The sequence below is a fragment of the Podarcis melisellensis genome (genome assembly GCF_964234715.1).
Source record: "Podarcis melisellensis genome assembly, chromosome: 3".
Lineage (NCBI taxonomy): Eukaryota > Metazoa > Chordata > Lepidosauria > Squamata > Lacertidae > Podarcis > Podarcis melisellensis.
In genome coordinates, this window is record NC_138530.1 from 2,223,181 (window position 1) to 2,236,441 (window position 13,261).

At 47.0% G+C, this 13,261-nt stretch overlaps 1 protein-coding gene across 1 annotated transcript in view; it reads right to left on the minus strand.

Annotated features, from left to right (window-relative positions):
- The window catches only part of SCARA5 (scavenger receptor class A member 5), a 103,635-nt gene that overhangs the window by 65,335 nt on the left and 25,039 nt on the right, over positions 1 to 13,261 (minus strand). The window contains exon 3 of the mRNA XM_081904170.1: positions 6,573 to 6,701. Within this exon, the coding sequence (XP_081760296.1) occupies positions 6,573 to 6,701 (129 nt within the window). The remainder of the gene's footprint in view (positions 1 to 6,572; positions 6,702 to 13,261) is intronic.

A 13,261-nucleotide genomic window follows, 5' to 3' on the forward strand; every position in this document is an offset into this window, starting at 1 on the left:
ATTTAACTAGCCAGCCAAAATAAGGTCAGCCTAATTAGCCAGTGATTCATCGCCTTGTTCTTCCTCTAGGAATTGTGGAGCTTTATATTCCAGGCACATTTCAATTTCATCCTCCACCCAGGGAGAAAGATTTCTACCGTGGGTGGGAAGGCAGATGTCAGCATAGATGATCCCCAACCACCTTCTGCAAGGACAAGAGTCCAGGATCCGTCCATCCATCATAACAATTGCCATGTTTTCCCCCCGCCCATTCAGAGAAAAATTAACAAACATTTGACATTATGACAGCCCCTCCTTGGAAATGAAATGCCTTCTTTGTTCTGATCGGAATCAGATGTGGCAAAAGGGGCTTTGGAGTACAGCAAGGCCACACATGAAATCTTAGACTCATGGAATTGGACAGTTGGAAGGGACTCTAATGGAGGTTCTTAGAAGCTTCCAAGGATGAAGAGGCCACCACCTTCCGAGGAGTCCATTCCAACGTCACACAAATCTGACCTTCAGAAAGTTCTTCTTGATGTTTAGTCCGGAATCTCCTTCCTTGCAACTTGAATCCATTGGTTAGGGTCCTGCTCTCCACAGCAGAATCAAGCAAGCTTGCTCAGCCTTCCATGGAACACCTTCAGATATTTGAAGATGACTACTGTTGTTGTTGTTTAGTCATTTAGTCGTGTCCGCCTCTTCGTGACCCCATGGACCAAAGCACGCCAGGGACTCCTGTCTTCCACTGCCTCCCCCAGTTTGGTCAAACTCATGCTGGTAGCTTCGAGAACACTGTCCCACCATATCGTCCTCTGTCGTCCCCTTCTCCTTGTGCCCTCCATCTCCCCCAACATCAGGGTCTTTTCCAGGGAGTCTTCTCTTCTCCTGAGGTGGCCAAAGTACTGGAGCCTCAGCTTCAGGATCTGTCCTTCCAGTGAGCACTCAGGGCTGATTTCCTTCAGAATGGAGAAGTTTGATCTTCTTGCAGTCCATGGGACTCTCAAGAGTCTCCTCCAGTGCCAGAATTCAAAAGCATCCATTCTTCGGCGATCAGCCTTCTTGATGGTCCAGCTTTATACTACAGTATCACCTTTCAAATGATAGGTTCTACAGGCAGGAATAACCACCTGTGCAAATATAAGACTAGCAGTGCATGCGAAAAGGATCTAGGGGTCTTGGGGTGGACCACAAACTGAGCACCAGTCAACAGTGTGATGCAGCAGCAAAAAAGGTGAATGCTATTCAACGCTGCATCAACAGAAGTCGAGTGTCCAGTTCAAGGGAAGTCATAGTCCCACTCTATTCTGCCTTGGTCAGACCACACCTGGAATACTGTGTCCAGCTCTGGGCACCACAATTTAAGGAGGGTGTTGACAAGTTGGAAGGTGTGCAGAGGAGGGAGACCTCAAGGGTCTGGAAACTAAGCCTGATGAAGAATGGTTGAAGGAGTTTGGTATGTTCAGCCTGGAAAAGAGGAGACTGAGAGAAGATTGGAGAGCCATTTTCAAATATCTCAAGGGCTATCACATGGAAGATGGAGCAAGCTTGTTTTCTCCTGCTCCAGAGGGTAGGACCCGAGCCAATGGCTTGACAAGTTACAAGAATGGAGATTGCAAGTAAACATCAGGAAGATCTTTCTGACAGTAAGAGCTTTTGGACAGTGGAACGGACTCCTTCAATGTTCTGGGCCCGGGGTTAACCTGAGTAACACGGTCCAGGTCCGGTCCCGAATCCAAGGGTTCCGTGAGGAGTCAGTCCAACAGGGCCAAGGCAGGACACGAGGCAGGAAACCAGGCAAGGTCACACACAGGATCACAGGCAGGTTCTGGCAAACAGCAACGTTACTCCCGCAACCTAGGGCAGGGTCCAACAGTCCTGATCCCACGGCGACTCACTCCCTGTCTTGCCTGAAGGCGAACACTCCTCCTGCGAGTACTCAGGGCTCTCCTCTCAGACCTGAGTCTCTGCAGCTTGGGAGACATCAGTGGGTTCCTAGACCCAGAGGCCGCCTCAGCCTCCCCTGACCCAACCAGTAGTGGAGCAGCTGTAGGTGATGGCCCAGTTGGAGGCAACAAGGTAACCCCCGCATCTGGAGCCAGGGCAGGCTCAGGCCCCTGACTCGGCCCAGCTGGTGCTTGTTGCAGGGGAACCTGTGCAGACTGGGGCTGTTCAGAATCAGACCCCAGACGAGGTTCAGATGCTGTCTGAGGCAGAGGATCCGGTGCGGAATGAGGCTCCTCTGGTTCCAATTCTGAGTCTGAGTCCCAGGCCATCACACTCAGGAGGTTTTGGACTTTCCTAACTTGGAGGTTTCTAAGCACAGGTTTGATGGCCACTTGTCATGGATGCTTTTAGTTGAGATTTCTGCACTGCAGGGGGCTGGACTGGGTGACCTTTGGGATCCCTTCCAACTCTCCAGTTCTAGGATTCTATGACTTTCTTATGTTCTTCCTGCTCTTGCCTCAGCTTGTGGTGAAACACCTTTCCTCTCACATTTTCCTCCCTGGCAAAAACAGATGAGCTCACTCGGGCTGGCAGCCTCACTTTTGGCTGTTTACTAGGGCCACTTGTCATGGATGCTTTTAGTTGAGATTCCAGCATTGCAGGGGGCTGGGATGGATGACCTTTGGGGGGTCCCTTCCAACTCTGCAATTCTGTGATGCTATGGTGTGTACTCTGGATATACAATCTGGGCTCCCCTTGGTGTCACACTTGCCAATGCGTTGACCACTGCTGCTCCAAGCCGAACCCAGACGCCCCCGACTGTGTCTCTCAGAAAGAGCCTTTGGAGAAAGACATCAGGAGAGAAACACAGCCTGGGTTTGTGTGGGTGGATAGTCCCAGCTTGGCTCCCCTACAGCCTTCAGTCTTTTGGACGTTCTGGTGCCATGATCTGTCGTCCCGGGGGAGAAGCAATCACTCAGCATAAGCCGAGCAGACATTCTGGGAACGTGCTCCGGTGGCCTCTGCCCAACCCACAAACCCAGAGACGGAGCCCAAAGTCTCCCTGGGATTCTTCGCGGCCACCCACTAAACCTCACTCGGCTCATTATGCAGAGGATTGGGTTTGACACGTCTGCCCCCGGCCAAGCATTACTCACCGAGTGTTTGCTGCATGCCCTCGTCTTCCCATGGCTACACCCAAAAGGCCGGGAGGTGGCATTTGCAAACCCACAAGAAGGTGGATCTTGGCCAGGGGGGAAACAGCAGAGCCAGAGATCCAGGAAGATCTAGCACTGGCTTTGTGCACACTTAGTGAAATATTCTCAGAGTCGAGAGTGGATTTCATGCTCTTTATTCAGCTCATAGTGGTGAGGAGGAATGGAAATTCCTCCAGAATATCTGCTTTATATACATTATTTACACAATGGGCCATATGTGAATGGCTAATTCCGGGATTCTCCTGTAGGCCAATCATGTTGCGGATTCTCTTCCACCTGGATTTGGATTGGGCCAATCAGACTGCTGCATTCTGGGTCCTATTGTTCTAGGACCAATCAGACTGCTGCATTCTGAATTCTATTGTTCTAGGACCATTCAGACTGCTGCATTCTGAATTCTATTGTTCTGGGACCAATCAGACTGCTGCATTCTGAATTCTATTGTTCTGGGACCAATCAGTCTGCTGCATTCTGAATTCTATTGTTCTGGGACCAATCAGACTGCTGCATTCTGTTTTTTTTTTTTATAAATATTTTATTAGGTTTTTAATAAACAAATTTCCACTTTCAAATACATACTTCCATAAATCCAATGGACTCCCCCCATCTCCCGGGCACTGCATTCCCTGTGTAACCAAAACCTCAGCAATTTGTTAACTTGTTTTATACATAACAATATATCTTCCATTTTATCGTGTTATCCGATGTGAACATTTCAATACAATTGCATTAATTTTTAATTTCCACACAATAAAAATATTTCGTTACCTCACTTCTGTCTTATAGTGTCTTATTTATCAATTCAGAAATTTGCCGATACTGAAGCTATACCTTCCTGGAGAGGAGCATTTTTTAACATTCATACAACTTATAATGCTTTTTCAAATAGTCCTTAAATTTTTCCCAAACTTCCTCCGTTTCTTCTTCTCCCGAGTCTCGAATTCTGCCAGTCATTTCAGCCAGTTCCATATAGTCCATCAGCTGCGTCTGCCATTCTTCCAATGTGGGTAGATTTTGTGTCTTCCAGTGCTTTGCCAACAGAATCCTCGCTGCTGTAGTAGCGTACATAAAGAAAGTTCTATCTTTCTTGACCATCCTCTGGTCTACCATGCCCAGAAGGAAGGCCTCCGGTTTCTTAGGTAAGGTGAATCTCAGCACCTTTTTTAATTCATTATGTATCATTTCCCAGAAGGCCTTCACTTTCGGGCAGGTCCACCAGAGGTGTAAAAATGTCCCTTCCTCTTCCTTACATTTCCAACATTTATTATCGGACAGGTGATATATCTTTGCAAGCTTGACTGGGGTCATGTACCACCGGTATATCATTTTCATAATGTTTTCCTTCAAGGCAGTACATGCCGTGAATTTCATTCCGGTGTTCCATAACCTTTCCCAGTCTTCAAACATAATGTTATGCCCCAAATCCTGTGCCCACTTTATCATAGAGGATTTGACAATCTCATCCTGTGTGTTCCATTTAAGCAGCAAGTTATACATTCTCGAAATTAGCTTAGATTTTGGCTCAAGCAACTCTGTTTCTAGTTTCGATTTTTCCTCCTGGAAACCCACTTTTTTGTCTGCTTTAAAAACTTCCTGGATTTGAGCATAATGCAACCAATCTCGCACCTTGTTTTTTAACTTTTCCATACTCTGTAACCTCCATTTATCTCCAATTTTTTCAATTATTTCCCAATATTTAGGCCAGTGGGCCTCCATATTGAGTCTTTTACGTGCTTTGGCCTCCATCGGTGAGAGCCACCTCGGAGTTTTACTCTCCAATAAGTCTTTATATTTTGACCAGACCATGAAAATTGCCCTTCTGACAATATGGTTTTTGAACAATTTATGAACTTTAACCTTGTCATACCACAAATATGCATGCCACCCAAAAGCATTATCAAATCCCTCCAGGTCAAGGACGTCGGTGTTCTCCAATAGAATCCAATCCTTCAACCAGCAGAGGGCTGCAGCTTCATAATATAACCTCAAGTCCGGCAGGGCAAACCCCCCTCTTTCTTTCGCATCTGTTAGTATTTTAAACTTTATTCGGGGCTTTTTGCCCTGCCAGACAAATTTAGATAAATCCCTCTGCCATTTTCCAAAACATTCCACCTTATCCACGATCTGGAGGGACTGAAACAAAAATAGCATTTTCGGCAATACATTCATCTTTATAGCAGCTATTCTGCCCAGCAAGGAAAGTTTTAATCTTGACCATGTTTCCAGATCTCTTTTTATCTCTGACCAACATTTCTCATAGTTATCCTTAAATAAATTCTGTCACCCCATTGATCACCAGGGTTTATTCGGCTGATCTGGCTGGCTAGGCGGGTGTCCCCTTCCTCCCTCACCGCTCCATGTGCGTCCCTCCCGAAGCTGCGCGCTCGGTGGAAGAGGACGACCATCCCAGATAGAAGGAGTGTACCGTTCTTCGGTCAAGGGTATATGATAGCTGCGCTCCCCTGCTAGAACCTCCAAACAAGCAGACTGCTGCATTCTGAATCCTATTCAACTCAGGACATAACACTTAGATTCACATAAATTGTAGAAATGAAAGGACCCTAAGACTCATCTAGTTCATTTGATTGATAGACGAAGAGATACCACAGGGAAAAAAATGATTTTTTCTATATGCAAGTACAGCTGCTAGAATAGTGATTGCTGCTTGGTGGAAGTCACAAACTATACCCACAAAGGAGGAATGGATTTGTGAACTAAATGAATATTTAGTTTTGGCAAAATTAACTGCTATAATAAGAAACCGGTCTAATCAAAAATTTAAAAAGGAGTGGAAATGTTTTGATGAATATATGGCAAAATATTGCTCAAAAATATATATGCTAATATGCCTAGATTAAAATGTGAAGTACTGGATGGAAGAAAAATTAGTAAGGAAAGATAATGAGAATATATAGATGATTTGAGAAGGTTGTAGAATGCAAAGATTATTGTGAATTGTATAACGTGGAGGAAATCGAGTGGGGGCGGAGGGAAGTGGGAGGAAGGAGAAAAGGATAATATGATGGACTGAGGAAATAGAAATGTAAATGTATGGGGGGAAGGGGAGGAAAAGGTGTTGGCTTTGGTACATCTGTATTGTAAAGTAATATGTGAAAACCAATAAAATATAAAAGTGGGGAAAAAGACTCATCTAGTCCCACTTCCTGAAATGAAGGATTCCTGTCCACATCCATCCCTGGCTGGACTCAAACCACCAACCCTCTGGTTGGTGCACAAGAGCCATGCAATAAAGAAATAAATAAATGTAGCTGCTGCCAGTCCGTGCAGGCACTATTGGGTTAGATAGACCAGTGTTCAGACTCACAGTACAAAGCAGCTCCCTAAATTCCTACCAGCAATTTCTCGCTGTTTTTACTTGCGAAAGGTGGTGGGGAGATGTGGGGTATTCCCCCCCCCAGTGGTCCTTACCTGCGAGGATGAAAACGCCCACGAGGATCAGGAAGACCAACAGGTAGAGCCCAACCACGGCGTATTTGAGAGCAGCCAGGGATCCCAGATGTCCGCAGGGTCCCGAGGGCCTCTTCTTGCTCCCCGGACCTGTAAGAGCAAGGAAAGGGCTGGTCAGGTGGAGGCGGGCTGCCTCTCCCCGGTGTCCATTTATTTAAAATGCATCTCTGGGTTATTTCTGGGGCATAGGAATTCGTTCTTTTGTTTTTCTTTTCAAAATATAATCTGGCCCCCCACATGGTCTGAGGGACGGTGGATGGGTCCATGGCTGAAAAAGGTTGCTGACCCCTGCTTTAGGCCAGGGGTCTAAGGGGACGCAGGTGGTGCTGTGGGTTAAACCATAGAGCCTAGGACTTGCCAATCAGAAGGTCGGCGGTTCAAATCCCCACGATGGGGTGAGTTCCCGTTGCTCGGTCCCTGCTCCTGCCAACCTAGCAGTTCAAAAGCACATCAAAGTGCAAGTAGATAAATAGGTACCGTTCTGGTGGGAAGGTAAACGGCGTTTCCGTGCGCTGCTCTGGTTCGCCAGAAGCGGCTTAGTTATGCTGGCCACATGACCCAGAAGCTGTATGCCGGCTCTCTCAGCCAATAAAGCAAGATGAGCGCCGCAACCCGAAAGTCGGTCATGACTGGACCTAATGCTCAGGGGTCCCTTTACCTTTAACTTAGATAATGGGACGCGGGTGGCGCTGTGGTCTAAACCACAGGGCCTAGGGCTTGCCGATCAGAAGGTCAGCGTTCGAATCCCCGCGACGGGGTGAGCTCCCGTTGCTCGGTCCCTGCTCCTGCCAACCTAGCAGTTCAAAAGCACATCAAAGTGCAAGTAGATCAATAGGTACCGTTCTGGTGGGAAGGTAAACCCTAACCCTTGGCCAATAAAGTGAGATGAGCGCTGCAACCCCAGAGTCGGCCACGACTGGACATAATGGTCAGGGGTACCTTTACCTTTACCTTTAGGCAAACTAAGGCCTGGGGCCGGATCCGGCCCAATCGCCTTCTAAATCCAGCCTGCGGATGGTCCAGGAATCAGCGTGTTTTTACATGAGCAGAATGTGTCCTTTTATGTAAAATGCACCTCTGGGTTATTTGTGGGGCATAGGAATTCGTTTATTATTTTTTTCAAAATATAGTCTGGCCCCCCACAAGGTCTGAGGGACAGTGGACCGGCCCCCTGCTGAAACGTTTGCTGACCCCTGCAAGTTTAGGCAGAAACATAGATTCGGGAAGGGTCTGCAACATTCATCTAGTGCAACCCCCGAAAAGGAAACGTAGCCCAAATTTGAGTTCTTCACCCTGGGAGAGCCAGGACACAAGATGGCTCTGGAAGTTGGTAGTTCGACTCACCTTTCCCCAACTTGGCAGTCTGAAGTTTTTTGGGACTGCATGGCTATAGGGTGTTGGGGCTGAGGTGGGGGGGCCTGGCTGTACTTGCTGGGGGTGATGGGTAGAAAGGTCTATATTAGAGGTTCCCAACCTCTTTTTGGCCATGCCCCACCTAAGCATCTCTAAAATCCTGAAGCGAGCCCCCCCCCCCCCCCGTGACATACAGTGGTACCTCACAAGACAAAATTAATTCGTTCTGCGAGTTTTTTCGTCTTGCGAATTTTTCGTCTTGCGAAGCACGGATTCCCATAGTATTAACAGTTTTAAGAAAAAGGAGACAAACTCGCAAGACGTTTTCGTCTTGCGAAGCAAGCCCATAGGGAAATTCGTCTTGCGAAGCAACTCAAAAAACGAAAAACTCTTTCATCTTGCGAGTTTTTCGTCTTACAAGGCATTCGTCTTGCGAGGTACCACTGTATAATTCTTATTATTCAAAAAGTGAACTTCGATTCACGTGGAGGAAGCCAAAATGCCATTAACTTTGCCTAACTCAGGGGTCAGCAAACTTTTTCAGCAGGGGGCTAGTCCACTGTCCCTCAGACCTTGTGTGGGGCCGGACTATATTTGGGGGAAAAATAAAAATGAACGAATTCCTATGCCCCACAAATAACCCAGAGATGCATTTTAAATAAAAGGACACATGTAAAAACACACTGATTCCCAGACCATCTGCGGGCCAGATTTAGAAGGTGTTTGGGCCGGATCCGGCCCCCGGGCCTTAATTTGCCTACCCATGGTCTAACTCATATTCAAATTGCCCCCCTTAAAAATCAAATTGCCCACCTGTGAGGCGTGTGAGGAACCATGGGTCTAGACCCTCAGGCTGAGGCAGAAAGAAGAAGAAATTTGCTCACAAGGAAGAGCGTTCAACAAGAACTCTTGCAAAACAAACACACACAAACACACCCCAAGAGTAAAAAAATAAAATCTGGCCGGAGGAATTTCTCACCATTTAATTTGCCAAAAGGAAGAATCTCATGCTGAGCTCCTGAGCCAAGACCTGCCTTAGAATGCGACTCTGGGGCAACATCAACTTTAAAAATAGCCAGGGAATAAAATAAAGAAAGGAGAGACGAGTTTGGAATGGCTTGCAAGGACATCCAAGCCCCCAAAGACGAGGTTCGCAAATAATAATTTTCAGACATTTGCAGCTCAGAGGGATGTTGCAAGAAATTTTCTGCAATGTAGAAACTTTGCAGATTCATCCTGGAGAGGGATTTGCCAGCTTGGTGTAGTGGCTAGAGGGCTGGGATTAGGACTTGGGAGACACGGGTTCGAATCCTCACTCAGCCACGAAGCTCTCTGAATGGCCTGCGGGTCAATTTTCCGTCTGTCAGTCTTGGAGGAAAAGCAGGATGCTGGACCCTCTTTTCTTGAAGGTTTTTAGACAGGTCAGATGGCCACCTGACAGGGCTCCTTTAGCTGTAGCTCCTGCTTTGCAGGGGGTTGGACTAGAGGACCTTTGGGGTCCCCTCCAGCTCTACCTGGCTTGACACCTGGCAACACTCCAGCTCTACCTGGCGTGACACCTGGCTTGAGAGCAGTACATGTGAAAAGGATCTAGGAGTCTTGGTTGACCACAAACTTGACATGAGCCAACAGTGTGACGCGGCAGCTAAAAAAGCCAATGCAATTCTGGGCTGCATCAATAGGAGTATAGCATCTAGATCAAGGGAAGTAATAGTGCCACTGTATTCTGCTCTGGTCAGACCTCACCTGGAGTACTGTGTCCAGTTCTGGGCACCACAGTTCAAGAAGGACACTGACAAACTGGAACGTGTCCAGAGGAGGGCAACCAAAATGGTCAAAGGCCTGCAAACGATGCCTTATGAGGAACGGCTAAGGGAGCTGGGCATGTTTAGCCTGGAGAAGAGGAGGTTAAGGGGTGATATGATAGCCATGTTCAAATATATAAAAGGATGTCACATAGAGGAGGGAGAAAGGTTGTTTTCTGCTGCTCCTGAGAAGCGGACACGGAGCAATGGATCCAAACTACAAGAAAGAAGATTCCACCTAAACACTAGGAAGAACTTCCTGACAGTAAGAGCTGTTCGATAGTGGAATTTTCTGCCAAGGAGTGTGGTGGAGTCTCCTTCTTTGGAGGTCTTTAAGCAGAGGCTTGACAACCATATGTCAGGAGTGCTCTGATGGTGTTTCCTGCTTGGCAGGGGGTTGGACTCGATGGCCCTGGTGGTCTCTTCCAACTCTATGATTCTATGATTCTATGATCCTACATTCTATGAGATGCACTGGGAATGCAGCTCTAGCGAAGGCTGGCCCACTGGGGCTTTGCAGGGCACTGCTCCACCTGCCTTGGTGTTAGCAACCACACCGCTGAGAGTTGGAGTTCACTCTTTACGAGCAAAACCACAGTCTGCACAGGAGTGTCAGGCCTAATTTGCACAGCAACTCATTGCCGGTAGCTCTTGTCCCCATGAAGCAGTTGCAGAGACTGAAGGTCCAAAAGCTGCCAAAATCCTCTCTTCTCTAGGCTTCTCCCCAAGCAATCAGAGACTATTCCTTTTTTAAAAAAATATATTTAAATTTTATTAACATATAAAGCACATACAAATTGTTGTTTGTGGTTTAGTCGTTTAGTCGTGTCCGACTCTTCATGACCCCCTGGACCAGAGCACGCCAGGCACTCCTGTCTTCCACTGCCTCCCCCAGTTTGGTCAAACTCATGCTGGTAGCTTCGAGAACACTGTCCCACCACCCAGAAAGCTTTTTGCAGACAAACGACGGCTCCTTCAGCCTGAAAGCGAGATGAGCACCGCAACCCCATAGTCGCCTTGGACTGGACTTTACCGTCCAGGGGTCCTTTGCCTTTACCTCATGTAAAAAGACTTTTTTTGCACTGGCCCTTAGATAGGGAGCAACCTTCCCCATTTTGGTTCACAGGGATAATCATCTGAAGACTTTGACAGCCCCTTTAAAATGATCCCTAAACAATCACTGGAAAAGGTTGGGGGTCGTTTTGCAGGGGCTTTCTCTGATACACTGGAAAGCCCTTTTGCAAAACCTACCAGCGACCGACTTGCTACCCCACAGGCAGCGCAGAGGAGGGGGCTGTTTCTCTGCCCATTTCCAAACCCACCTCTCCAGCTGCTGTTCTGGCTTCCTGGCAAGAACTGGGAGATTCTCCCAGAGGGCAAATTTTCACCTCATTTGGCAACCTCTGGACTCAGGTTCTTCTCCCGACTTAGTTACTGCTGCCTGTTTGTCAAAACACCACCTGGGCCTACTGCTGTTCTGCAGCCACCTCTGTGCTGAGCCATAGAGCCAAACTGAGGGGAGGGGGTCTCCTTGCCCACCCCTGTTCAGCTCTTTCCTCCATTGGCATGATGTCCCAGCAACCAGAATGAGAGAAGCGCCTTTTCTATGAGGCTTCAACCTGCTTATCCCCAATGAGGAGTCCAGCTGCGACCTGCAACCCCCTTCTGCAGCAAGTAGCTCATATTCCGACTCTGTAAATATTAAAACTCTCAAAAAAATAATAATGACCTCATAGTTTAGGGGATATTAGGAACTAAATTATGTTCGCTGATGACAAGCGCTGGAAATTAAGGTTTGCTCCTGGGGAATGGCAGTTTGGTTGCTACTAAACGAAGCGGAGAAGTTGTGCAACTTCTATCACAGGGCTAGAATTTGCCGGCCAAATTTACTCAGGTGCATAAGTCGTACAGGGCAGTACTTAACGAAATAGCTGCATGAGCAGAATGACTTCTGCTTGCACAAGGGGACCTCTCCGCCTCTTCCTCCCATTCACACCTCACCCACCAAATCTGTTCCAGAAGGTTGGGTAAGACCCAGAACAGATTTAGGGGGTGCAGAAAAACAAGAAGAGAGGGGGGAAGCCTTCTGTTGTTGTGTTAGGAGAGAATTGCTTGCACTGATGGAATCTTTACCTTGAATACAACCCACAGTTAGAATTAAAGAACAGGGTGCCTCTGGGCATGTGCTGAGCCCAGGATTTGCTTACAGCAGCAGAAACCAAGCCAGATCATCCTCATTTCGTACAAAAGTCCATGCCTGGTTGGTTCTATGCCTCTTAGCAGCCCAGGAGAGCTGGAAAAACATCCTTTTGTTGACGCAGTGGTTAGACAATCAGGGCAACTAAAATGACCAAGTGACTGCTCTCTGAAGAAACTTAGGAGCGTTCAGGATTTCATAGTTTAGAGCAGGCATAGGCAAACCTGTCTCTCCAGGTGTTTTGGGACTACAATTCCCATCATCCTTGACCACTGGTCCTGTTAGCTAGGGATGATGGGGGTTGTATTCCCAAAACATCTGGAGGGCCGAGTTTGCCAATGCCTGGTTTAGAATGAAGGAAAGTAAGGGGCAACATGATAGAAAGCTATAAAATATTACATGAAGAAAGTTTCTCTCCCATTCTCATAAAATAATAATAATAATAATAATAATAATAATAATAATAATAATAGCCTGCCCATCTGACTGCTCCTAACTTTAAAATGGAAAGTGTAACGCTGGTGGTCGACAAAAGAGGTTCAAAGACTCTCTCAAGCCTATATATATATATATATATATATATATATATATATATATATATAAATGTAGTATAAACACCGACAACTGGGAAACACTGGCCTGCGAGCGCTCCAGTTGGATAACAGCCTTTACCAAAGGTGCCATGGGCTTTGAATTACAGATAGGTAGCCGTGTTGGTCTGCCATAGTCAAAACAAAATAAAAAAATTCCTTCCAGTAGCACCTTAAAGACCAACTAAGTTAGTTCTTGGTATGAGCTTTCATGTGCATGCACACTTCTTCTGAAGAAGTGTGCATGCACACGAAAGCTCATACCAAGAACTAACTTAGTTGGTCTTTAAGGTGCTACTGGAAGGAATGCGCTTTGAAGACACTCGAACTCAGGACATAAGGGAGAAATGTGCAAAGAGGAAGGCACGCTTGGCAAACCCTCACCATGATCAACTCCCGTCTGGAAACCAATGTTCCCACTGTGGTAGGATGTGTGGGTCCAGAACTGGCCTCCACAGTCACTTAGGGACTCATAATTAAGACCGCGTTTATGGAAGACAATCTTACTAGGCTACGAGGGATTGCCAAAGAAGAAGATGTCCTTGTTGACACCCAAGGTCCTGAGCAACTTGCGACCACGTTACCTGAAAGACTGCCTGCACCTGCACACACCTGTAAGATCACTTAGGTCACCTGGGCAGGTGGACCCCAAAATGGTCATTTTCGGCCATTGCCCCATAGACTCTGGAAGGTCCTTCCCTCTAT